At 54.8% G+C, this 25949-nt stretch overlaps 3 protein-coding genes across 4 annotated transcripts; 2 read left to right on the top strand and 1 right to left on the bottom strand.

Moving 5' to 3' along the window:
- The first annotated feature begins 574 nt into the window (after positions 1-574).
- SHD (Src homology 2 domain containing transforming protein D) lies at positions 575-5989 on the top strand. The gene is made up of 6 exons (XM_068535027.1): positions 575-871; positions 1966-2071; positions 2150-2338; positions 3626-3749; positions 4875-4994; positions 5623-5989. Exons 1-6 carry the CDS (start codon positions 575-577, stop codon positions 5807-5809), a joined length of 1023 nt encoding a protein of 340 aa, XP_068391128.1. The 3' UTR covers positions 5810-5989.
- Positions 5990-7109: 1120 nt separating this feature from the next.
- Positions 7110-16558, bottom strand: TMIGD2 (transmembrane and immunoglobulin domain containing 2). Its single transcript, XM_068537249.1, has 6 exons — positions 16537-16558; positions 16372-16428; positions 11904-12263; positions 7740-7769; positions 7554-7655; positions 7110-7216 (listed from the first exon to the last, which is right to left on the bottom strand). Exons 1-6 carry the CDS (start codon positions 16556-16558, stop codon positions 7143-7145), a joined length of 645 nt encoding a protein of 214 aa, XP_068393350.1. The 3' UTR covers positions 7110-7142.
- Positions 15291-25919, top strand: FSD1 (fibronectin type III and SPRY domain containing 1). 2 transcript variants are annotated; one of them, XM_068537245.1, is made up of 13 exons: positions 15291-15399; positions 16398-16493; positions 16658-16789; positions 17556-17657; positions 18352-18374; positions 18545-18666; positions 19193-19402; positions 22650-22748; positions 23535-23694; positions 24049-24128; positions 25126-25377; positions 25481-25569; positions 25672-25919. In XM_068537245.1, exons 1-13 carry the CDS (start codon positions 15385-15387, stop codon positions 25780-25782), a joined length of 1491 nt encoding a protein of 496 aa, XP_068393346.1. In that variant the 5' UTR covers positions 15291-15384; the 3' UTR covers positions 25783-25919. The 2 variants fall into 2 exon arrangements, with proteins under 2 accessions (XP_068393346.1, XP_068393345.1); XM_068537244.1 differs by having other exon boundaries at positions 25126-25569.
- The last annotated feature ends 30 nt before the right edge of the window (positions 25920-25949 follow it).

Raw genomic sequence — 25949 nt, 5'->3', positions numbered from 1 at the left:
CGCCGCACCGGGGTCACCGTCCCCGCGGCCCAACTTTGCGCGCGGCGCCCGAGTCCCCGGGGAGTCTGCCCGCTGCGCTGAGAACCCAGGCGTCCGGGCTGAGCCAGGGCTTGGGGGCGTCCGCAGGCGGCGCTTCCCCCCCCACCCACCCCCGGCCCCCAGGAGGGGATCCCGGAGCTTCCCGGAGGCAACGGGTGGCCGAGCCGTGCAAGGAGAGCGCGCTGCCCGCGGAAACTCCGCGGATGCCCCTCGCTCTGGCTGGACGACCCCGCGCTCGGCGTTCAGGGCCCTACGGGGCGCCCGCTTCCCCGCCGTCCTTCCAGAGCCGGGCTAAGGTGCGCTTTTGCTCCTCCTCCCCCTTCCTCCCTCCTCCGTCTCCTCCTTTTTCTCCCCTTTTCACCCTCCTCTGAGCCCAGCCAAGGGTCACACCTGATCTTTCTCCTCCTCCTTCCTCCCTTTCTCCCTTCCTTCTCCCCCTGCTCCTCCCTGGGGACTCTGCCGAGGAAGGGGGCCCAGAAGAGGGCATGTGGGTCCTCTTCTGACAGTGGCCAGGTTTGGGGTGACACGCGCTCAAATGGCCAAGTGGCTACGAGACTACCTGAGCTTTGGCGGTCGGAGGCCCCCTCCGCAGCCGCCCACCCCCGACTACACGGACAGCGACATCCTGCGGGCCTACCGGGAGCAGAAAGATTTGGACTTTGAGGACCCCTATGAGGATGCAGATGGCCGCCTAGAGACCGACTCCGCGGGGCCCGGGGAATCCAAGGGCCCTGGAGACACCAAGCACGACTCCCCAAAGCACCGACTCATCAAGGTGGAGGCAGTCGACATGGCCAGAGCCAAGGTCTTGCTGGGCAGCCCCCTGGAAGAGGTGCGTGGCTAAGGCCCAGAGGTTGGGTGACCCCAGGAGACTGGGTGGGGCGGCCAGGCTAGGTTCCCCCAGGACTTTGGGGAGCGTGTTTTATGTGTTACCCCAGGGAAAGACCAGGGCACCAGCCGGACACTCCCCAATCCTCCATCCGCTTGGTGGAGTTTGATATCTGCCCCTTTTCACTGCACAGCGCTGGTTGTCCTCCTCCCTCTCTGACTGGCTTTGTGCCCCTGTCCTCCTGCTTCCTGATTCCCCCCTTCTGGATCCCTCCGCACAGCTTCCCTTCCTCTTAGCAGCTGAAGGGATCTTCCTTAAACAGATCTGAGTGAGTCAGTTTCCTGCGGGCACTTAAACATCCTCACCACTACTCTCCACCCTTCCTCTCTTATTACTCCCATTTTACAGAAGTGGAAACTGAGGCTCACAGAAGAGAAGCGACTGGCCCAAGGTCACATGGCTCTAGCTTGTTAGAACTTGAACCCAAACCTGCCTCCAATGCCCATGCTTTTTTTTTTGTTTGTTTTCAGTACTTTTCTTAGAGGATCGGGGGGTCCACCCCAAACCCTCAGTGGAGAGAGAGAGAAGGCTTCAAAGAGGGTTATGGTAGGCTGTGTCACGTAGTGGTTAATGGCACAGAGAAAGGTAGGAGGAAGCAGGGACTCGGGGAAGCAGACAACCTAGGATCAAACACTGCTTCTTACTTATCAGCTGTGTGACCCTGAGCAAGTCACTTGCCCGCTCTATGCCTTGGTTTCCTCATCTGTAAAATGGGGATAAGGTACTTACTGAGTGTTGGTACAAATAAATATATGTGAAGCCTTTAGAACAGTACTGGCACCTAATCATTAAAATGATTGAAGGAGGGAGGTAGGGGTCTGTGTCGGGGAGAATCAGAACAGCACAGAGGAAGAGAGCAAGGGAAGCTCTATCTGCAAACGCTCGCGAGTGGAAGAGAAAACTACTTGCTTGGAGGGGCTGTATCAGATGGCCCAGAGACAGCAGGCAAGAGGTGTAGTATCGCCCAGCAGGGGTATTCAGAGCTAGGCTTGGTCCCCCTGTGCCCTTGACTCCCTCCGCTTCCTTTCTGTCTCCAGTTGGAAGTCGACACCGAGTACTCGGACCCCTTTGATGCCCAACCTCACCCGTCACTCCCAGATGACGGCTACATGGAGCCCTACGATGCCCAGCGAGTCATGAGCGGTGAGTGGGCAGAGCTTGGGGGAAGGTGACAGGGTCCCAGGTGGGAGTGGGAGCTGACCAGTGTCCTCGGCCTCCCAGAACTGCCATACAGGAGGGTGCAGCTGTATGACACTCCCTATGAGGAGCAGGACCAAGATCTGGGAGATGGGCCTCCTTCAGGGTGGAAACCTCGGCAGAGCCGGCTGCCCCAGGAGGATGAATGGCCAGCGGATGAGTATGACCAGCCCTGGGAGTGGAAGAAAGACCACATCTCCAAGGCGTTTGCAGGTGCTTCTCTGACCCTGACCTCTGAATGCCTGCGTCCCTCTATTTCCTGCTCTGGTCACATCCCCTGTTTCAACTTACAGAGTAAATCCCCATCACCTGTCACTTTGGTAGTTTGTTAATTCTCACTAAAGTGTGAATGACTGATAGTCATAATCTTCCCAGGAGAATCTGTAACTTCCTTGCAAACTGAAACCCCATTTATTTATTTATTTATTTATTTATTTATTTATTTATTTATTCATTTATTTATTCCGCACCGCGTGGCTTGCGGGATTTTAGTTCCCCAACCAGGGATTGAACCCAGGCCCTCGGCAGTGAAAGTGCACAGTCCTAACCACTGGACTGCCAGGGAATTCCCTGAAACCCCTTTCAGAGTGCAATGGAACCTACTCATTCTGCTCAGTATAGTGCAAGAATAGGCTTTGAGGTCAGACTAGATCTGGGTTTGGGTCACTTGGGCAAATCCCTTTATCTCCCTGAGTCTCAGTTCCCTTACCTGTAAAATGGGGATCATTCTAGTACCTATCGAATAGGGTACTTGTAAATTGAGTTCTAAAGTGCTCAATTACACAGGAGCCGTTGTGGAAGAAGGTAGCATTTCCTGGAGTCAATTCATAACTGAGTTGGGTAAGCTTGGATAAGTCTCTGAACCTCAGTTTCCTCTTCTATAAAGAGGGAATAATAAGGTCAGCTTTAAGAAATAAAATAACCTGGACTTCCCTAGTGGTCCAGTGTTTAAGACTTCGTTCTTCCATTGCAGGGGGCACGGGTTTGATCCCTGGTCGGGGAACTAAGATCCCACATGCTGCATGGTGTGGCCAAAAAAAAAAAAAAAAGAAAAAAATAACTTGGACCAGGAAGAGTTGTGCGTACCCAAATCTGCCCCAGAAGTTGTATGACTGCGAGGGAAATTGGAGCTCAGTGTCTCAGTCTACCTGTCTGTATATTGGGGGTGGTTTTCTAGCTCTATGAGTTGGCCAAAATCAGGCAGAACTTCCCACCCACCCCTCTAGCCACACCCCCTGTTCTCTGATTTATCACTCAGGGAACTGCCCACCCTTCCATGCCACCAGATTCAAGAATGACCACACCCCTTTCTTCTGAAGGCTAATTTGTTGCTCGAGTACCAATCCCGCCCCAGCCTTAAGCCCAACCCCTCCTCTTCTGGGTTCTGATAGGTTGCCCTAAGCTGGCACCGCCTTCCTACTGAAATTCCACTGGCTTGCCCCCACCCCACCCTCTTGAGGTAGGCGGGACTTAACCATTTTCTCTTTAAACCTTCTCTAGTGCAGTTTGATGGTCCGGAGTGGGAAAGAACCTCAGGCTCAGCCAAGGAACTCCGGAGACTCCCGCCCAGAAGCCCCCAGCCTGCAGAGCGCGTGGACCCGGCCCTGCCTCTGGAAAAACAGCCGTGAGTGGGGAAGTTGAAGATGGAGTTGAATCCCTCCCTGCCCCACACCAGCCACAGATTCCTTGGGCCAGGGGGGCTGGAGGAACTTTCACTTATTCACTTCATTCAGTTCTTCAACTAATCTTCGCTGGGTTACAGCGCCTGCTGTGGGCCAGACACCCAGCTCGGTGCAAAGCAGAATCAGATGGCGTCTCCATTCCCTCCGGCGTCAGATTCTGGGTTCAAATCCCTTCTCTATCTTTTGGCTGTGTGGCCTTGGGCAAGTCACTTAACCTCTCTAAACCTTGGGCTCAACACCTCCAAGACAGTGCCAGCCTCACACAGAATAAAAGGGGATTTCCTCCCTTCCCTTGAGTGGGGTTTATAAGCCTGAGAGCAAAGAGACAGACATCTTTCTCACCCCCAGGAGATCTTGTGGTGAAAGTGGGAGGAGCAGGATTTTGAAGGGGTCCCAACTTTAGGCTGAGGTAAAGCTCACAAGCTGGGAGAGTCTGGGTGCTCTCTGTGTCTCTCCAGTCTAAGAGCTTCTCAGGGAACTCCCCGAGCCCCCAAAGCCCAGCCCTGTGAGTACCAGGGTGTGTTTATCACAGCCATTCCCAAACCTCTTAGGTGGGCAGTACAGAACTGCCTAATTAACACAAGCACAGGGTATTTTCTTTCAATACAAACAACTGTTTGGTGCTCATCTGTCTTTGACCCTTTGCTCCCACTGCTAACTTCTCTTTGAGCACATTAAAGAAAAATATTATGTAACAAATGGTACAGGTGGGTTGGGGATACAGGATGTGGTGAATCTCATGAAAGTGATATGCAAGTGATTCGAGTTGGGGGATTAGGGAGGGGTTGAGGACACTTGGAGACCCAGCTGAGGGAGGCTGTAAAAATCAAGGTCGGGGTATGTGCTGAATTGGAAGGAGCAGCTCCAGGTTGACCTGGGTTCAGTTCCCTCCCAGGGAGAACCTTGTCTGCCTGAAAACCAGGCTCCTCTTGAGAAATCCAAAGGAATTTGTCTCACTTGTTTGCCTGAACGTCACAAGTCCTTGAAAGAGCTGTGCCTGCATCCAGCCCCAGGAAGTGTTGGAAAGGGGGATTGCCCTTCAGGAGACCTCTGTCCCCACCCACTAGGTGGTTTCACGGCCCGCTGAGCCGGGCAGACGCCGAGAACCTCCTGTCGCTCTGCAAGGAAGGCAGCTACCTCGTGCGGCTCAGCGAGACCAGCCCCCAAGACTGCTCCCTATCCCTCAGGTGACACCGCAGCCCCCTGGAGGGACAGAGGGTCACAGGACTGCATGCTTTCCGGAGCAGAGGGGTGTGTCTCCAGCAGCCAGTGGGCGGGACTTCCAGGGCTGATGGACAGAGCTTTCAGGCCAGGGGGTGGGACTTATGGGACCCGTGGGCGGGGCTTCTAGGCCGGAGGGTGGGGCTTCCAGAGAGGCCACCGGCTTGGTTCCGACTGAGAATGAACTCCCTGTCACTGGAGGTATGCAAGAAGATGGAGAGGAAGCCATAGAGTAGATCTAGGGCTTGAGTGAGATGGGGAACCAGGGACCCTAGACTGAGGGTAACTAGTGAGGAGCCCAGGACAGGACGGGTAGCACAAGGTGTCAAGAGGTTTGGAGAGAAAGTGCCTTCTGTGTTCCTGGGGAGGGACCTCCACCTGGTAGGAGCTCCAGCCTGTCTTGATAGGGGACAAGCTCGGAAGGCATCCCCGCGGTGTGGAACTAGCCAAGAGCTTGACGCCAAGTGGCTGTTAATCAGAAATATTAGGGGATGCCACCGTCGGGCTCCTGGGGGCCATGAGGGGGTGGCTTTAGGGTTGGAGAGTGTGGGCGGGTCTGGAGTGCTGGGTACCCCCTCTGACCCCTGTCTCCAGGAGCAGCCAGGGCTTCCTGCATCTGAAGTTTGCTCGGCTCCGAGAGAACCAGTTCGTGCTGGGTCAGCACAGCGGCCCCTTCCCCAGCGTGCCAGAGCTGGTGCTCCATTATAGCTCCCGCCCACTGCCCGTGCAGGGTGCTGAGCATCTGGCCCTGCTGTACCCCGTGGTCTCACAGACCCCCTGACTGAGCCTCAGCCCCCCGCCCTGGGCTGTGAGGACCCAGATCAGTGGTTGCAAATGGTGGAGGTCTTTCCAGTCCTGGAGGAGGCTGGATGGAGAGACCCCCCTGCCCCTCCAGGCTCTGGGTCTCCATCAGAGCCGCCCTGCTCAGCCTCCTTCTGGGTTCTACGGATCAGGATTTTGTCTCGAAGCCCTCCTCTGGCCTGGAAAATAAATAAGTTATTGTGTGTTTCAAGTGTCCTTTCTGGGAGGTAGGGATCTCAGCCCCTCAGAAGGGAGAGTGGAGGCAGACCCTTGGAGGGGGAAGAGCATCCCCAGCTCCTCGTTTTGGGGATGGAGCTGGGGTTGGAGCCTGAATGGCTCACAGGGAGGGACCAGAATTCAGAGAGCTGGAGACAGGCAGGGAGAGAGAGGCATGGAGGCAGATAAAAACCCAGAGACAGTGGATGGAGACCAGCAGATTAAAAAGATGGAGAAACCGAGGGGGCGAGGCTCTCAGGCCAACCCTGCCCCCACGCTGCCCCTCCTCCCTATCGCGGGCGGGCAAGGGCTGATGCTGCAGAAAGGACATCTGTCCCCATGGAAACAGCAGAAGTGGGGGAGGGGAGCCAGGCCCAGCTGATGTCACTTCAAGGTGACAGTCGGGCAGGAGACCCCGGGGGGCTGATAAATGCCAGGAAGCCCCGATCTCCCCCCGCACCCAACTCCAAGCCTGCCTGGGGGCGGGGGGGAGATACCAGCTGGGGAGGGGGGTGCGTCCAGCTCCGGGCACTGTTTTGAAGCCAGGGGCATCACTTCTCTGCTAATTGGACATGTCTCTCCAAGGATAAGAGGCGGAAGGCTTGCGAGTCGTCAAAGAGCCCCCTCACCACGGTGGTCCTCTGAGACCCCCCCTGATGACTCCTCAGATCTCTTTAGCACTCCCAAATTGCCACAAATTCTGGCTTTGCTTTCTTCATGAGCCTTTATTGGGTGTTCTGTGGGCAAGGGAGAGGTCCAGCCTCATAGAAATGAGGAGGGGGCGTGTCTCAGGATGAACTGCTGGACTTCGTGATACTCTTGGAATAAGTCACATCTTTACGTAGCTGCTGGGGGGTCCTCTCTGGGTCTCTGGGGGTTCTGATTCGTCTTCCCACTTCAAGGAATCCTCTTGGCCTTGGCTGCCCAGAGGAGCCTGGGCCAGGAGGGACTCCAGCTGCAGAGATGGGGTGACTGGGCCTGGGGCTGGAGGAAGATTTGGGAGCCAGAGGCCGCTTGGGGGTGGGGGGCCAGGGGAAAGAGATCGAATAGAAGCTTTGGCCCTTCTGATTCTTGCTGGAGATGTCCAGCACCTTCCCCTACACAGGCCATGCCTCACTCTTCCTTGGAGCCCTCCGGGGCTGGTATAGGGCATTGCTGTAGAGTGGATTCCCTGCATTGGAAGGAGGGGGGTATGACACCAAGAGGGGAGAATCACTTAAGAGAGCCTGGCCCTCTCCAGCCCACTTTCTGGAGGCTTTGTCTATGCCTCTGAAAAACATGGGTGTAGGGGCCAGCCTTCCCCATCTATTCCCCTTCTCTGCCTCCCAGCCTCACCCTCGCTCCTTCCAAAAGGGGCAGGTATCAAAGTCAGTCAGAAGGGTCTGCGTTCCATCCTTGTCAAGCAGCTGCAGTTCCCGCCTCCGCCACGCGGGGGCGGGGTCGCCAGTGGATGGCGGTGCTCGTGGGAAGCGTCCGCCCTCCGAGCGGCTACCTGCGCGGTTCCTTACCTGCGTCTCTGTTCCGGCAGCGGCGGCGGCCCCAGATCCAGGCGCCCAGAGCGAAAGCGGCCACGGCCACGGCCCCACTCACCAGCAGTGCGAAGGAGAGCCCTGGGGAGGCGGTGGTGGTTTGTGGGCGGGGCACGGGGGCGGGGCGGGGCGGGGCTGGATGAGGGGCACGTGGGCGGAGCTCACCTGAGAAGCTCCAGTTCAGTAGCCAGCCATCTGCCGAGAAGAAACCTACGTCTCAGGGGAGCTCACGTTCGAGTCCAGCTTCCTGCACCCCTTCACGGTAAGAGCCCCTCTACCCCGTGTGGGACCTCAGGGTTCTTGCCCCTGCCATGCTGTGTGAGTTCAGGCAGGGATTTGCTCTGAACCTGTTTCCTCTTTTGAAAAAAGGATACTAATCATTCCTATCTTGCTGGGTTATTGTGAAATAACTGCCAACGGGATTTTCTCATCATGAGCTCCATCATCCCCACCATGAGCTGCACCACCCTTGTCATGAGCCCCATTGCTGCCATCATAGGCTCCACCGTTCCCATCACAAGCCTTATCATCCCCACCCTTAGTCCCATCACCCTGAACACGAGCTCCATCATCCTCCTTTTGAGCTCCACCAACTTCACCAGCACCACCACGAGCTCCATCATCCTGACCATGGGATCTATCGTCCGCATGGCTCCTGTTTTTTGAGCGTCTACACTGTGTCAATCCCAAGAAAACTGAGCCTCAGAGAGCCTGAGTCACTTGCCTGGAGTCACACACCCAGGCAACAGCTGGGCCCTGCTTTGAACAAAGGCGTTTCTCCCCTCAGCTTCCCTCTCCCTTCCCTGTTTCAGAAAGAAAGGAAAGGAAAAAAACCAAACCAAAATAAACAAACAAAAACTTACACGGGCCTGAATTTTTGAGTCTTGCTGAATAATCAGCATCATAGACACAATAATAACCACTTATGTTTGCTGAGGACTTACTATGTTCCAGACCCTGAAATAAACGCTTTAGATATAATCACTTTAAATTCACCTAATCTGATGAGGAAAGCACTATTAGCTGAATTTTGATGACTAAGGAAACAGGCACAGAAGGGTCAAGTCACTTGCCCAAGGTCACACAGCAAGTGAATGGCAGAATGGGGATGTGCTTTCAGGTCTGTATAACTGACATGAACCCCAGCCAAAGGCGCCTTCTCCTGTGACTAAGACGAGACCCAGAGCCCCCAACCCCTTCATCCTGCAGGTTCTAAAGTTGGCAGTGGTCCCAGGGTTCCAAGCAGCTGTTCAGTGATGGGGAAGCCAGCTGTGGGGAGCTGGACCTGTGCCCGCTCACTCTCGCTCCCTTACAGCTGCCAACAACTCACAGCCTGGTGCCTCTGCTACCCTGCCTCTGCTAATTGGTAATTGGCCCCCTCATCACTGGAGGGGTGGGGGGCAGTCAGGACAGCCATAACACACCGCCCCGGAGGCAGGCAGTGGGTGGGTCCTACCAGCTGGAGACAAATGGGCGTCTCTTGGGTCTGGGAGCCCGGGTGGTCCTTCATTCTGCCTGATACAGGCCAGGCACGTGCCCAAGGCCCTCGGGAACCGCCGAGAGAGAGCAGGACCCCATCGTGTCAACCTGGGTCTCCGGCCCCTATGGTTTGGCCTATAATGGGGTGTCATGCAGAGTGGGGAAAATGCATGAGGTGGGCTCTGGAGAAAGCTGGCTGCATCCCTGGCTTGTGTGTGTGGTTGGATGTATCTTGGCCCTTGCTGGGCCTCAGCTTTATCCTCTGTAAAGCGAGGCAGCTGGCTTAGCTGATCGGGAGAGTTGCTTCCAGCCTTGAGAGTCCATGGCTTTCTTTTTCGTTTATTTGTTTGGCCGCGCCACACGGCTTGTGGGATCTTAGTTCCCCGACCCACCAGGGATCAAACCCGTGCCCCCTGCAGTGGAAATGCGGAATCCTAACCCCTGGACCCCAGGGAATTCCCGAGAGTCAATGGTTTTCAATTCTGGATTCTGGAATTCTAGAATTTTCTGCTCCTACACACTTTGTGATTGCAAAATTCTAAGAGTCTCTCTGGGACTCCCCTGGTGGTCCAGTGGTTAAGAATCCATCCTGCAATGCAGGAGACACCAGTTCAATCCCTGGTCAGGGAGCTAGGACCCCACAGGCCGCAGAGCAACTAAGCCCATGCACCACAACTAGAGAGCCTGAGTGCTGCAACTGGGACTTAACGCGGCCAAAATATAAATAAATAAATACTTAGAAAAAAAATTCTAAGAGTCTCTCTTTTTAAAGTATTTAAGACGGGTTTCCCTGGTGGCGCAGTGGTTAAGAATTCACCTGCCAGTGCAGGGGACACAGGTTCGAGCCCTGGTCCGGGAAGATCCCACATGCCGCAGAGCAACTAAGCCCGTGTGCCACAACTACTGAGCCTGCGCCCTAGAGCCTGCGAGCCACAACTAGTGAGCCCGTGCGCCACAACTACTGAAGCCCGCACGCCTAGAGCCCCTGCTCCGCGACAAGAGAAGCCACCACAACGAGAAGGCCATGCACCGCAAAGAAGAGTAGCCCCCGCTCAGGGCAACTAGAGAAAGCCTGTGCAAGCAGCAAAGACCCAACACAGCCAAAAATCAATCAATCAATCAATCAATTAATTAATTAATTAATTAATATTAAAAATAAGTAAATAAATAAAGTATTTAAGACTACAACTCTAAGATTCTAGAATCTTCCATTCCTTTATTTCAGTGTTTCTCAACTTTTTTCATTATCACTCCCCTAAGTAGACTTTCTAAGAACCTTAATTTGTTCCCCGATGAAATGTTAATACCACAGACATTCTGTAACTCTGTTTATGGGCTGTCTGCGTATCGATGCTTTGTACATAAAAAGAGTAAGATTTTCTTTGCTCCCAAGAACAAATTTTTGCCTCCTTAGGAGTGACAGTCCCATGCAGAACCTATGCTGTAATTCTCAGAGCTTAGAATTTATGTCCCTAGGATTCTAGGACTGCAAGATTCTATCTTGTGGTTTGAGATTCTGGAATTGTCCTCGGTACCATAGAAATGTGTCCATATGTTGACCAAAAGACAAGTTCTAGATTGTTCACAGCAGCCTTATTCATAATAGCCAAAACCCAGAAGCTGCCCAAATGGTCATCAGTAGGAAATTGGAATGATTGGTGGCGATGGAGGCCGCTCTGCAGCAAGGATGAGCCACTGCTCCACGCACCAACATGGAGGAATCTTCCAGACATCATGTTGAGTGAAAGATGTCGGAGACAGAATATACTCTGTGAGTCCATTTAAGTAAAATGTGAAACCAGTTAAAATAGATTTATGCTGTTAGAGGTCAGGATGGTGGGGTGGGCGTGAGGATGGCATCTATGAGGAAGCAGGTATGTGTGTTGAGCATGGTGGTGGGTACCCAAGTGTGTTCAGGTTGTGAGAATCCATTGCTGTGGTTTGTCTACATCCCTCCAAAATTCATATGTTGAGTCCTAACCCCCAATATGATGGTAACTGGAGGTCGGGGCCTTTGGGAGGTGATTAGATCATGAGGGTAGAGCCTTCATGAATGGGATCAGTGCTATTATAAAAGGGACCCCAGGGGACTTCCCTGATGGTCCAGTGGTTAAGACTCCACGCTTCCAGTGCAGGGGGCGCAGGTTCGATCCCTGGTTGGGGAACTAAAATCCCACATGCCGTGCGGCATGCCCCCCCCCAATAAAAGGACCCCAGAGAGCCCCCCGGCTCCTTCTGCCACATGAGGACATAGCTAGAAGGTGCAAGCTATGAAACATGAAGAGGGTTCTCACCAGAACACAACCTTGCTGGTGCTTTGATCTTGGATTTCCAGCCTCCAGAATTCTGAGAAATAAATCTGTGGTTTATAAGCCACCCAGTCTGTAGTGTTTTGTTATAGCAGCGGCCAAACAGACTAAGACATCCATTGAGCTGGCCACTTACAGTGTGTGCATTTCTCTGTATGTAGGATGTACTTGAATAGCATGTTTTATGGGATTGTTTTGAATCAGAATCCAGAATTATATATATTCAAGTGTTATTATAATTGTAATATCTTGGAACAGGGCTCAGCAAATACGGCCCATTGCCTGTTTTTTTCAATAAAGTTTTATTGGCATCCAGGCCCTCCCATTCCTGTAGGTATGCCTCTGGTGACTTTCATGCTGCAACGGCAGAGTGGAGTCGTTGCAACAGAGGCTGTCTGGTCTACAAACTTCTTGAATCTGCAGACTTTCTGTTCCTAGGAATCTGATTTGGAGAATTTATGTTTCTAGGAGTTTGAGATTCTAGAGTTTTAAGATTTCTAGAAGTTCCAAGTCCCCGGCTTGCCCGCACACGCTCTCATACCTGTCTCCACCAGGAGCTGCGTCCCACTGCCCTGGGCCTCCTCCAAATCAGGGATCTCCACGGTCACCCAGCACACGTAGAGCCCACTGTCGTTGAGGCTCATGTGGTCCAGCTTCAGGGTGAGATTGCCAGGCGGCTGCCAGGAGAGCCGGCCCCAAGGCCCGCAGACATCCACGGTGAGACTGCCGTTGATGATGTGTGTCTGGCACAAGATGTCACCATCCTTGGTCCATTCGACGTGGAGCCGCTCCCAGGCCTGGGCCTGCACCACCTGGCAGGCCAAGGTCACCTGGCTGTCCTGCCTCACCTGCAGCAACTTGGGTGCCTGCTGCACACACAGGCCTGTGGCTCCTCGCAGGGCTGGGGGACAGAAGAGGTGAGTGAGGCCTTTCTCAGTGTGTGTGAGTGTGCGTGACTTACTGCATTAGGCAGCCCACAGGGGTTAGGCAGTAAGAGTCTGAAAGCTTGCTGTCTGTGTGATCTTTGCAAGGTTCTTGCTGAGGCTCAATGGCCCCATCTGTGAAATGGGAATAAGTCTCTTGGCACTTGCGAGATTTCAAGGTGGACTGTATGACGTGTCTGGCTCTCAGCCACACAAATATTGCCTCGCGTGAGCCAGACCCTGTCCTGGCCACTGTGGACACAGACACAGAGGTGACTAAGACAAAAGTCCCTACCCTTGTGGAGCTGAGGGTCTGTGGGGAGAGAGAGACACTGGAAGTTGTGAAATGAGAATCCTGATGGAGGAGAGGAATGGGGAGTGGCAACAGGGGATAAGGATGAAGTGAGAGGATCTACTTATAGAGGATGGTCAGGGAAGGCCTCTCGGAGGAGGTGACATTTGAACAGGGATCTGAATAGTAAGAAGTAGTCAGCCGTGGGAAGGAAGGAAGATATGCAGGAAGAGCACTCCAGACAGAGGGAACGGGCCGTGCGAAGGTCCTGAGGCTGGACCGTGCCTGGTAAGTTGCAGGAACAGTGAGGAGGCCCTGTGGCTGGAGAAGAGCTAGCCAGCGAGAGGAAGTGGGATCCAAGAAGTCAGCAGGGGATGGCTTTTTCAAGGCCTGCAGGCCATGGGAGTGGGGTGTGGTGGAGGTACCGCGGTGGGGGTGGGGAAAGGGGAGCAGTTTAGGTTTTAACCTAAGTGTGATGGGAAACCAGGGGAGCAGGGAGGAAATGTGGTCCAATTTAAGTTTTAAAAAGATCACCCTGACTGCCATGCTGAGAACAGACTATGCCACAGGGAGATCAGATGAGGCCAGGAAACGAGGGTCCAAGAGACCAGTGATGGGGGCCGGACCCTGGAAAGAAGTGGTCAGAGTCTGAATAGATTTTGAAAGCTGCCCCCAGAAAAACTACAAGAAGAGCTGAATTGAGAGAGAGGGAAAGAGGGACAGTGGCAGATTTCCAAGGTTTAACCTGAGGGACTTTGTGAATGGTGGAGGCTTTGGGCCAAGATGGGGGATACTGAGGGAGAAGCAGGGCTGGAGAGGAAAGAAAGAGTTTGCTTTGGGCCATGAGAAGTCTGGGGTGTCTGTTAGACACCCCTTCAAGTTCCTGGTCTTTGGGGTGCAGTTGTAGCTGACGCTAGAGAGAGGAGATCCAGGGAAGAGTATTCCAGGCAGAGGGAACAGCAGGTGCAAAGGCCCGGAGGTGGGATCAAGCTTGATACGTTGGGATAAAAAAAAGAAAAAAGGAGAGAAGAGTCAGCGGGCTGGCCACGGGGGAGAGAGGGAATGCAGAGGAGAGAGGAGATGAGAGAGGCCAGCGGAGCCAGGTCACGCAAGGCTCGTACCCAGGTCACAGTGTGAATTTTATCCTGCGCGCCCCTCTGCGGATCCTTGCTAGAACCCTCCAACCCTTGTAAAGTTCTGAGTATCAGGGAGAGAGACGGGGCCTATTTAGCAGAGCAGAGAGACTGAGGTTTCGAGGGGCTCTGGATAGGAGGGGCAGGAAGCTGGGGTGATGGGTCACAACAGGATGGGGGTAGAGGGGAGGGAGGCCCAAGTACTCACCCCAGAACTGTGCCAGGAGGACCAGCACCGTGCCCAGGGAACCCATTCCTGGCCCATCAGGCTCCCCTCTCCCAGCTGGCATCCTGCCACCCCCTCTCCCCCTCCTACGTGACAGATTTCCTGTCACAGAGACATACGTGACACTCCACCCCCACCACAGAGGTATATGTGACACCCGGGCAGCCAGCAGACGTCCGGTGGCCACTGCTGCTTGGGGCTCCCCTTCCTGTCACCTCCTGCCTCAGTTTCTCAGAAGTTTTTTTTTTTTTTTAATCTGTAAAGCAGTCTGCGTATGTGATGGAGATCATGTGAGTGAAAATCCCTCTAAAAGACTATATAAACACACCTAGGCTGGGGGGGACACATTGAAGGGCAGGTGAGGGGAGGGGAGGGGAGCAGGTGGCAGAGGCCTGAGCAGGGGACAGAATGGCAGAATCCCAGCCTCAGTTATTTTGCCCCCAAGATGTCTTCCTTTGGGGTTCAGAGGAAGGGATTTCTGCTAATGGCTTTGAGTCCCACGGCAGGTAGGGTGGCTCCCCTGTCCCCACAGCCTGGGGAGAAGTTTGGGGGCCCAGTCGAGGGGGTTCACAGACTCTGGACTTTCTCCCAGCCCTGCACCCATCACCCCACAGCCGGCAGTACCCACCCCGGAGGAGGAGGCAGACTCCTAGGCCTCAATGTCTCACACCCAACCACAGTGTGACCTCCTTTTTTTCAACCAGAAAGAAGAGGGTCAGTGTTCTTGGCAGAATCGTTCCTGTCAACCACAGGGAGGCCCCTGCGGTGGCGCTCTGCCCACACTTCCCCAGGAAGTGCCTCCCAGCCTCCTCCTAGCCCTATGGATTCTGGGCAGGCAGAGAGGCTTCTGGAGGAGATGTGAGAGCCTGGGGCTTTGTGGGATGCATAGGAGTTCAATTGTGATTTAGGGAGAGGCAGCATTGGAAGCTGAACATCTGCTTGGGCAAAAGACTTTGGCTTTTCAGTAAATGTAAGGCGTGAGTAGTTGCGGGGGGCAGATCTCTGGGCCAGGTGGAGGTGGATTGCAGTGGAATTCCAGTTTGAGTGGCCGCTGAGAAGTTGTGTGGGTGAGAGAGTGGGGAGACTGAGGCACTAGGAGGACTAGGGGTAGGCTCAAGGCCACACGGCAGTCGGACCCAGGCATCCTGCCTCCCAGTTCCGGGCTCTCTCCAGCTCAGACATCATTAGCAATGTCGCCTGGTACGACCCAGGCTCTGGGGGTCTCGGCTCTCGGCGACCCTAGCGCAAGAAGGACTACATTTCCCAGCCTGCCGCGAGGGAAGCGCCTGCGTCCTGCGGCCAGTGATGGAGCGTTGACTGGGGGCGCGGCGGCGGCGGCGGCGAGGGCTCGGCGGGCCATTGGCTACCGGCAGCGGCAAAGGCAGTTTGGGGACTAGAAGAGGGAGTGAGACCCGCGGGCCTGGCCGGGGACAACCTGGGCTGCGGCCATGGAGGACCAGAGGGTAAGACCGGGGCGGGGCGGGGCGGGGCCCGCGGCGGGGGTAGACAAGAGGAGGGGACCAGGTGATGCCGCAGCTCCCTCCCCACCCCCCCGCCCCAGCTGCTCTGCGGACGAAGCCCCACCCCCACCGCAACCGCGCCCGGATCTAGCCCCCATTCTAGACTCAGCCCCCCTACCCTCGCCACAACCCCACATCATCTTGGCCTGGGTTCAGGCACATCCCCTCCATGTCCCCCACGCCCTCCCAGTACCCCGGACCCAGCCTTGACTCCATCCCCCACGCCTTCCACCCGGATTGCGGACCAGGTGTCCCGGCCCCCGCCCCGCCCCGCCTCGCCTCGGAGGACGCCCCGCCAGCTCAGCACTGGTGACCCCACCAATCCCGCGCCCCCAGGAAAAGCACCCGTCGGAGGCCTGGGTTAGGGATACAGGCCCCAGCAACATCCTCCCACGCGGCCTCCTTCCCTCCCGCATCCCCTCCTCCAGGCCTCCTTGCCTTTCTGCACTTACCTGGCCTCTCTAACCCTTCCTCAGGTACCTCCTTTCTCCTTGCTAATCCCTTTTCCCAGCGGATCCCCTTCCCCAGATGAGCCCATGTTCTGCAGGCCTCCTTTTCCTCTGGGGCTTCTTTCCCCAAGCTAGCCCCTCACCCTGGATCATGCCCTGCCCTCAGGATATAGGTACCTGGTTGGAGGCTTTGTGCTCAGGCAGACCTAACTGGGGCCCAGGGTCTGTCCCTTCCTGAGAAGCTCTCTCAGAGCCTCAGTTTCCTCCCCTGTGAAATGGGCACACGCAGGGTGCCTAATGCCTGCTCGCTCCCTGAGGGATGTAGGGCCAGAGCTCCGCCCAGGGCCTGCTCTTGGTGGATGCCCAAGCTCATTGGCACAGTGGCCCCTGCATCCCCTCCCTGGATGCCTGGAGGACAGAATGGGGAGCCTCAAGTCGGGGAGCCCGGCCAGGCTGAGGGGCTTACCTGTGCGCGTACTTCCCTGGGGGCAGGAGGCTCTGCGGAAGATCATCACGACACTGGCTGTGAAAAATGAAGAGATTCAGAGTTTCATTTACTCCCTCAAGCAGATGCTGTTGAATGTGGAGGTGAGGAAGTCACCCCCCAAGAGGGAGGGAGGTGCAGCCATACGAGCTAATCTGCTGATGTCCATGGGACTCGTGGGCCTGGCTGCCACGGCCAGGCCTGTTTCCCTATCTGAGCACCGGCTTTGACAATCCTAGCCGTTCTGACCCCACAATGTCTCTCCAAGGCGAACTCGGCCAAGGTGCAGGAGGACCTGGAAGCCGAGTTCCAGTCGCTCTTCTCCCTCCTGGAGGAGCTGAAGGAGGGCATGCTCATGAAGATAAAGCAGGACCGTGCCAGCCGCGCCTACGAGCTGCAGGTGTGTGTGTGGTGGGCGGGCGGGGGGAGGGTGCTCTCACGGACCCCCGCCCAGACGCCATCCCCCATCTCACCCCTCCCACTCAGAAGAGACCAGCTGGCCTTAGCATCTTCCTCCAAACCTGCTTCTCCTCCCGTGCCCCTTCCCAGAGATGTCCCCAAGTGTCCCCGGTGTCCAGAGCCAGACCCTCTAGTGGTGTCGGCCACACCTCCTCTTTTTCCTGGGCTCTTCCCAGCCTCCTCCCTGGCCATGACCTATTAATGCCCCACCCACCTGCTCTCCTTCTTAATCCCCTCTCCCATGCACCCCTCCTCTCCACTGCTGCAGCCCCACCCGTACATCTGGCTATTCCTCCCCACCGGTCCTCACCCAGCGCTTCCAATTTCTCAGCCCTTCCCACTGGTGCCCCAGATCTGAGGGCATCACCCCTTGCCAAACACCCCCTGTGACTCTCCTGGGGTCCCAGATTCCAAGCTGAGGTCGCTGGAGCTGCACCAGAACCTCCTGGGCAACCTCCTAACACCCCAGATTCCCATCCCTGGGGGATGTGGAGCCTTGGACTTAGGTGTGGCCTGGGCATGTGCGTTTCTAAAGAAGGGATCCCCAGGTGGTTCTGATGCCCTGCCCGCAGAGGGCCAGCCTCCCTCTCCCACCTGCAGTTGGAGAAGGGCATGGTACCCTGGATCCCGAAGGTGGTGGGGAGCCCTGGGAGGGCTTGAGGCAGTGGAGTAAGGTGTCTCTCCTCTCGGTGCCATGGCACCTGCAGAACCAGCTGGCTGCCTGCACGCGAGCTCTGGAGAGCTCTGAGGAGCTTCTGGAGACGGCGAACCAGACCCTGCAGGCCACAGACCGCGAGGACTTTCCTCAGGTGGGTGCCTCGGAAGCCAGATTGGTAGGGCTGCCAGATAAAATACAGGACCCCCAGATACATTTGCCTTTCAGATCAACTACGAGTAATTTTTTAGTATAAGTATGGCCCATGCAATATTTAGTCTAAGTACATCCCAAAGATCACATGGGACATACGCTAAAAAAAACAATTCTTCGTGGTTGATCTGAAATTCAAATTTAAGAACAAATAAATTTTTTAGTATATCTCATGCAAATGTTTAGTATAAATATCTCCCAAGTGTTGCGTGGGACATATTTACACAAAAATACCTGTCCATTCTTTATCTGAAATTCAGATTTAACAACGAATAATTTTTTAGTCGTATGTCACGTGCGACATTTAGTATAAGTGTGTCTGAAATATTGGATGGGACCTACTTATACTAGAAAATCATTTCCTGTTTATCTGAAATGCAGACTTAACTGGGCATCCTATAAAATTTTTATTTGCTAAATCAGCCAACTGTATGTACTGGGTACTGGGCGGGAGGTGGGGGTGGGAGCCTGTCTTCGCCCCCTATCCCTTCGGGGCACAGCCAAGGTTTTCTGCCCCAGTGTTGGGGCACTTTGCCACATAGATGCCTGGCTGGGCCTCAGTCTTCCTATCTGTTTACTGGCTTTCTGACTCAGTCAACACACTTATTTGGATTTTATTCTGTCCCTCTTTCTAGGCTGCCAAGCAAATCAAAGATGGGTAAGATGCTGGGACCTGGCTCCCACCCCATTGCCCCACCCCTGTTGTGAAGGTGGGAATGCCCAGGTGAGGGTCCCTTGGCCCAGAGCACTGGACAGGAATAAGGGGGAGGGGGTCCCCTACACACACCTCGGAGGACCAGGCCTAGGCGTCCACCTCCTTCCCTACAGTGTGACAATGGCCCCCGCCTTCCGGCTGTCATTGAAAGCCAAGGTCAGCGACAACATGAGTCACCTCATGGTGGACTTTGCACAGGAGCGGAGGATGCTACAGGCACTCACGTTCCTGCCTGGTGAGAGGGGAACTTGCTGGAGGGCCAAGATTGCAGGGAAATGGCCTGGGAGTCTGGGGGGCCCTGAGACAAGGCCTAGAGTAGGGCTGACAGCCTTTTGTGGAAACCCCAGAAGGCCCTGCCCTGGGGTGGAGCCCTGAGAATTCCCACCCCCCAGTGGGTGGAGCCATGAGGAAGCCCCACCCTGTGGCAGAGCCCTGAAGAAGCCCCACCCACCAGGGGTGGAGTCCCATGGAGGCCACACCCCCAATTGGTAGTGTTCTGGAAATGTTCTACCTCTAAATGGTGGAATCCAGAGAAGGCCCAGCCATTTGTTGGTTAAACCCTGAGAAAGCTCTTCCCTACCCTCCACCCTTTGAGGAGGTTCCACCCACAGGCCCCACAACCCAGAGGGGCCCCGCCCCTAATCCTGGGATCTGGAGGATGCCCCACCCCCAAGAAGGTCTATTATGTGGGCGGGGTTACAGCAAGGCCCGCCCCTGCAGGCGCAGCACCCTGACACCCCTCTCTGCTCTGTCCTGGGCAGTGCCTAGTGCCCCTGTGATCGACCTGGCCGAGTCCCTGGTGGCCGACAACTGTGTAACCTTGGTGTGGCGCATGCCGGACGAGGACAACAAGATTGACCACTACGTGCTGGAGTATCGGCGGACCAACTTTGAGGGCCCGCCCCGCCTCAAGGAGGACCAGCCCTGGATGGTCATCGAGGGCATCCAGCAGACAGAATACACCCTGACCGGTAAGGGCAGCTCACCCTTCCCCATCAGTCAGCCTGGGGCTCATGGACGATCCTCAAGGCGCGTGGGGTGTGAGAGCAGCCGGGCTGGACTGATGGGGAGTAGCAGAAATTACAATAATGAAAACGATACTGGTGACAGCCACTGTACCGAGTGTTGAGGGCTTACTATGCGCTACGCATTTTACCCACGTGTAATGGGCATGCTTATTATCACCATTTTACAGATGAAGGAACTGAGTGAGGTACGGGGAGAGAGGGCCTCCTCCATCCCTGTCTTATCTCTATGATCCAGCATTCGTTCATTCATTCATTCATTCATTTTGACTTAATGCCTGCAGGGTACCAAGCACCATCCTTGCAGTAGTGGGGGAGCAAAGTGGGTGAAAATCCCTCCTCTTGTGGACTGGTGTTTGGGGGGCTACCCTACCAGGAATTGGGGATTTCCTTGGCAGTTATAAGAGAGCAGAAAGCCTGGGGGAATCCATCCAGCTGGTAGGGGAGGGTCTGAAGGAAGATAAAATTAGGGGTCCCTAATGAGTTAAGAAGCCATCCTGAGCCAAGGGAAACCCTCAGGGGCGGGGAGAGTCTTGCTAACAAGATAACTATCACCAGGGCTCTTGGGCTGTAATCAGCCTGCTCCTTATCTGTAATCAGCATGCATGGTTAATAATGAGCATGCTAATTGCAGGAAAGAAAAGCCAGCAACCTGCAAGAGGGCCTGAGAAACTCTTGGCTTATCCTTTGCATGGGAATCAAAATAAACACATCCCATTTTTTTCCCCCAGTCTTTTTTTATTGTGGTAAAATACACATAACATAAAATTCACCATCTTAACCATTCTTAAGTGTACAGATCAGCTATTCATTGCGTTCATGATGTTGTGCTACCATCCTCCCCACCATCCATCTCCAGAACTTTTCATCTTGCAAAACTGAAACTCTGTCCCCATTAGCTTTGTTTGTTTGTTTGTTTGTTTTAACTTTTTGGCCACACCACACGGCTTGCAGGATCCTAGTTCCCTGGCCAGGGATCGAACCCGCACCCTCGGCAGTGAAAGCTCAGAGTCCTAACCACTGGACCACCAGGGAAGTCCCCCTGTCCCCATTAGACACTAACTCCCATTCCCCTCCCCGTAGCCCCTGGCACCCACCATTCTACTTCCAGTCCTCATGACTGTTACTACTCTAAGTACCTAATATAGGTGGAAGCACACAGTATGTCTGGCTTATGTCACTGAGCATCATGTCCTCAAGGTTCATCCACGTGGTACCCTGTGTCAGAATGTCCTTCCTTTTTTAAGGCTGAATGATAGTCCCTTGTGTGGCTATACCCAGCTTTCTCTAGTAGTGGCAGCTTACGTAACTAGAATTCAATACCAGAACCAGAAAGCTGACACGGGTACATTCTGCAGTGTTGATTCACTTTTCACCAGTTTTACACGCACTCTTTTGTGTGTGCCTGTGTAATCCCATATGCAATTTTATCCCATGTGTAAATTTGTGTAATCACCACCACCATCAAGGTGTGGATCTTCTCTATCACAGGCTTCTGGATGCATCCTCTTTACCTCTCTGGCCTTTTCCAAAATCCATAGTGAGCGAATTCCTCAGGGCAGGAACTTGAATCCCTCAAAAGACCTGCGATATTCAAGATAATGATGAATTCGCTCACCTATGTAAATAACCTATGTGGTTATTTGCAGTCCACCTACTCTCTCGTTGATTGTTTGGAAGACAGGAAGGTTTTGGTTAAGTGTTTATAACTTATATTCCTTGACCCATCTCATCCTCATGTGAACCCTGCTCAGTGTTGGGGATATGATTGTTGGGTTGCAGAGTAGGAAACTGAGGCACGTACTGTCAAAAGTCAGATGGGTTCGTGATTCTGAAACCAAGCCTCCTGGGTGGTAGTCTTAGCTCTGGGGCAGTAGATGGCGCTGCTGAGCAAACCACCTTACTCTCAGAAAGGGGGCTTCAAGGAAGGGTGAGGCAATCTGGGTGGGCACCTGGAGGAGGTTAACAGCCAGGCTGAGGCCCAAAAGAGAAGGGGGGGCGGGGAGAACAGACTTCCAGGCAGAAGAACAGCCTGATCAAGGGCTCAGAGGCCAGAACACTGAGCCTTTGTGCCTGGAACTAGTTAAGCTTGCAGAGGGAACAACTGTAGGGAGAGGGGAGAGGAGGAATGGGGGCTTTACCCTGAGGGCAAGGGGATCTATGGGAGATTTCAGAGCAGGGGGTACTAAGTGTTGTTTGGGATGCCCAGAGAATGGGCACCCTGTGAGGAATGCCCAGGAGGCAGCTGGACATGTGGTCTGAGCTAAAGGTTGGGCTGTGAGTGCTGTGGGTGGAGAGATGGTGTCTGAAGGGTGAGAAGGGGACAGTCAGCAGAGTGAGGTGAGCAGGGGTTCCAGACTGAGGCACCCATACATTTGAGGGTATGGAGGAGCCTGCAAAGAAGACCAAGGGGGAGCAATCAGAGGGGGCAGCCAGGAGAGGGCAATGCCGTGGCTGCCAAGGAAAGAGAATGTTCCATGAAGGAAGGAGTGGTCAGCCAGGAGATCCTGAAAGATGAGGATTAGCCAGGCCAAAGGAAGGAGAGGGAGTGAGGCAGCCGAGGGGGGGGGGGGTGTGTGTGGACAGCTCTCCAAAGAGGTTTTGCTTGAGGGAGAAGACAGCTTGATGGTTGCTTTTATTTTGTAAGATTAGAAGAAATTAATAATTTTTTTTAAAATGATAGAAATGGAGGGTAGGATATATCCTAGTAGTATGGAAAGTCTTTAAGGAACCAGGCATGGCTAGATCCAGGGGTTCCAGCAAATGACTCGCTCATCTCCGTTCCCGACACTCGTTGGCTCTAGGGGCTGCATTCTCAAGGAGGCTTGCCGACATGCTGGCAAATTTTCTCAAAAGGAGCTTCCTCCTAGCTGGCCAGCCCAGAGGACAGACAGAATCTGCTCGTTATAATACCAGAGTCCCAGGGCAGATTCTGATTGGCTAGTTTGGGTCATGTGCCTATCCCTGGACCAATTGGTGTGACTGAGCCATAAAGCATCCTGATTGGCCAGTCTGGGTTGTGGGCAGAGCCAAGTGATACCCCACAGGTGAATGAGGGCAAGGATGGTTTCTCAGGGATGTCATTTATAAGATACTCCTTAGAATGAAGGGTGGTGGGATTACTGTGGGACACAGGGGCCTCTAATCTATTGCTCAAAGTGTACACAATGTTGATTCCTCTGTTGTCTCGTAGGTCTCAAGTTTGACATGAAATACATGAATTTCCGTGTGAAGGCCTGTAATAAGGCAGTTTCAGGCGAGTTCTCTGAGCCAGTGACCCTGGAGACACCAGGTGACTGGCTCCCACCCCTGCCCTGGCTGAGACACCATAACCCCTTACTCCCAGGGCCCCAGGGACTGGTGTCTGAGGAGAATCTTCTAAGCAGGATTCTATGACCCTTTTTGCCATGGTTGCCAGGAAGCTCAGTGCTCGGTCCACAGTAACTTCCTTAGCCTGAGTGTCTGGTATAAAGTTGGTATTGTTCTTTGCATTTGCAGTTGATCCCATTATACCTGGATGGTTTTTAGACACACACACACACACACACACTCTCTCTCTCTCTCTCTCTTCCAAAAAATGGCTAAGCGCGCTATAGAATTGGGAATGGGATATCAGTACTGAAGACAGATTTGTTAGCCTCCCACAGTGACACCTTTGAATGTCCTGATAGGAAGTCCTTTTGCAATCTTGCTTAACTCTGTCATGCTGTAGCCCAGCCCCTTTCCTCGGATTAATCCCCAGTGGAAGCACAGGGCAGCACAGTGGTTTGAAAATGGCTTCAGACCTGGGATACCTTTAGGCAACAAGCCCTTGGTCTTCACTCCTCTGGCTACATGTTCTGCCCTCTCCACTCTTCCCCATCTTGTCTCTTGGTGTCTTTCTGCCTGTTGTCTCTGTATCTGTCTGTCTCTGAACCTTTGTCCGTTGGTCTCTTTTGCTCTCCCTCTGTCTTAGTCTCTGTTTCTTTGTGTTTTTCTGTTCTCTGTCCCTGTCATGGTCTGTCTTGGTCACTGTCTGTCTCTCTCTGTGCCTCCGGGTTTCCCCATCTCTGTGACTCCCACGTCTGCCCGGCCCCAGCGTTCATGTTCCGCCTGGATGCATCCACATCCCACCAGAACCTGCGGGTGGATGATCTCTCCGTGGAGTGGGACGCCATGGGCGGGAAGGTGCAGGATATCAAAGCTCGCGAGAAAGATGGCAAGGGGCGGACGGCGTCTCCCGTCAACTCCCCAGCCAGGTAGCCTGCCCTCTCCCCTCCCTGAGTCTCCGGTGGAGGAGATCAAGCTGGACATGGACACACAAAGCCCAGTGTGCTCAAGGCTGGGGTGGAGGGAGGGATGTGGAGCTGGGGGGACCCAAAGAGTTAATGAAGGGAGAGGAGACTTTGAAATGGGTTTTGACGGTTGAATAGGAGTTTTCCAGATGAGGAAGGGCACTGGTGTGTTCTGACACGAGAGGCCCTGTGTATGAAAAGAACCTTAGACAGTCAAGGAATGATGAAAAGTTCCTGGTGGCTGGGGTAGACCAGGGAAGTCCTCCAATGGAAGAGGTGAGTTCTGAATTGAGACTTCCCCTTCCCTGTCGCCCACAGAGGTACTCCATCTCCCAAGAGGATGCCCTCGGGTCGTGGGGGACGGGATCGCTTCACAGCTGAGTCCTACACGGTGCTGGGTAAGGAGGAGGGAAGATGGGAGGAGGGAGGAGGGAAGGTGGGAGGAGAGAGGAGAACTCTGGGCAGGGCCCTGATGGGGGGTGGTGGGAGAGAATTCCTTTGGCTGGGGAAACTGAGGCAGCTATCAACAAAGCTTCTGTGGGAATGGTCCCAATAATGTGTTATTGTGGCACTGGAGGAATGGGAAGATTTGGGGCTGAGGGATTACTGGGGGGAATCAGAGCTTATGGATGCTTTGGACTGGGGAGTGGCTGGGCAGGAGCTTGCGAGGGGATTTCCTGGGGTCTGTGGAGTAGCTGAGACTCAGGGGGTAGCTGGAAAGAACAGTTGCCTGTGGAGCAGCCAGGTTTGTGGAGGAGCTGAAGCAAGACAGGGGCTCGGGGAGGTGGCTTAGGGTGAGTGGAGGAGCCAGAGAGAGTCGCTGAGTCCGAGAAGTGGAGAGAATGGCTAGGATGAGAGGAGCGGTTAGCACCACAGGATTGATAGGATCCTGTGAAGGAGAAGCTGGAGTCCAAGGAGGACCTGGAGTTCAGGGGAATCACCACTGTCCAGAAAAAAATCTTGAAAAAGAAGCCGGGGTAAATGAGGAAGCCAGTGTGGTCTGTACTTTGTGGCAGGTGGCGGCGGGGAGGGGACAAATTTAGGGAGTAGCTGGTTTCTGGGAAAGAGTGAGGAGAAAAGCTACCATCTGGTGGGGCAGGAGTGTTGTGCGGAGAAGCTGCAGCTCAGGAGTAGCTGGATCGGGGAGTAGCTGAGGTGGCAAGAATCTGGATCCGGGTCTGGGGAGGATGTGGACTCAGGGAGTAGCTGAAATCTAGGTGAGGCTTGGAGAAGATCCAGACTTAATGAATATCTAGGGACGCCTGGAGTATCTGGAAGGAACAGCTGAGGACCGAGCAGTCTCTGGAGGGGATAGCTGGGCTCTGGTTGCCCCTTTGTGAAAGGGCACCCGGGACCCGATTCTACCCAGTCCCCCCTGCCCGCTCCGCCCCACAGGGGACACGCTGATTGACGGCGGGGAGCATTACTGGGAGGTGCGCTACGAGCCGGACAGCAAGGCTTTTGGCTTGGGGGTGGCCTACCGCAGCCTGGGCCGCTTCGAGCAGCTGGGCAAGACAGCCGCGTCCTGGTGCCTGTATGTCAACAACTGGCTGCAGGTCAGCTTCACTGCCAAGCACGCCAACAAGGCCAAGGTGCTGGACACCCCCGTGCCCGACTGCCTGGGCGTGCACTGCGACTTCCACCAAGGTGACCCCGAGCCCCCGCTGACCTCTCCGGCCACCCCAGTCCGCCGTCTCTCTGCCCAAACCCCTCTTACCGGTCCCCCTGTCCCTCTTGCCCTCCACCCCAGGCCTCCTGTCCTTCTACAACGCCCGCACCAAACAGCTGCTGCACACCTTCAAGGCCAAGTTCACACAGCCACTGCTGCCGGCTTTCACGGTGAGGCCTCCTCCACGGCCCAGGGGTAAGAGCGGGGGTGGCGTGAGGGCTGGCTTCACTACGGAGCCTCTCTGTGTCCCCCCCCGCGACGCCGTCCCCCAGGTGTGGTGTGGCAGCTTCCACGTGACGGCAGGCCTACAGGTCCCCAGCTCTGTGCGCTGCCTGCAGAAGCGGGGCAGTGCTACCAGCAGCTCCAACACCAGCCTCACCTAGGCCTCGGGATGGCCCCTCAGCCAGGCTGATTTCGGGGGGACGCCTCCAGGCCTCGGCAGTTTCGGCTGGGCACCCTCCTCTCACTTGCTGCTTGGAGCCTTAACTCCTGATGGGGGTCACCAATGGGGAGCGGGCACGGGGGCGGGCCCTCCTCCCCACCTCACCTC

Source organism: Eschrichtius robustus, chromosome 2 (genome assembly GCF_028021215.1).
Source record: "Eschrichtius robustus isolate mEscRob2 chromosome 2, mEscRob2.pri, whole genome shotgun sequence".
Lineage (NCBI taxonomy): Eukaryota > Metazoa > Chordata > Mammalia > Artiodactyla > Eschrichtiidae > Eschrichtius > Eschrichtius robustus.
The sequence above is the reverse complement of the archived record's forward strand: the minus strand, read 5'-3'. Positions and strand labels throughout refer to the sequence as shown.

Bases quoted from the DNA above. Each gene is read 5' to 3' on its own strand.
- SHD (XM_068535027.1), top strand. From the start codon at position 575: ATGGCCAAGTGGCTACGAGACTACCTGAGCTTTGGCGGTCGGAGGCCC. The intron at 872-1,965 runs GTGCGTGGCTAA...TTCTGTCTCCAG, and splicing joins TGGGCAGCCCCCTGGAAGAG to TTGGAAGTCGACACCGAGTA. The intron at 3,750-4,874 runs GTGAGTGGGGAA...CCCACCCACTAG, and splicing joins CTGCCTCTGGAAAAACAGCC to GTGGTTTCACGGCCCGCTGA.
- FSD1 (XM_068537244.1), top strand. The intron at 18,375-18,544 runs GTAAGATGCTGG...CCTTCCCTACAG, and splicing joins GCCAAGCAAATCAAAGATGG to TGTGACAATGGCCCCCGCCT. The intron at 19,403-22,649 runs GTAAGGGCAGCT...GTTGTCTCGTAG, and splicing joins GACAGAATACACCCTGACCG to GTCTCAAGTTTGACATGAAA.
- TMIGD2 (XM_068537249.1), bottom strand. From the start codon at position 16,558: ATGGACATCAGCAGATTAGCTC. The intron at 12,264-16,371 runs GTAAGCCCCTCA...TCTGTCCCCCAG, and splicing joins CCAGGGAAGTACGCGCACAG to CCCTGCGAGGAGCCACAGGC. The intron at 7,770-11,903 runs GTATGAGAGCGT...TCTTCTCGGCAG, and splicing joins GCAGCTCCTGGTGGAGACAG to ATGGCTGGCTACTGAACTGG.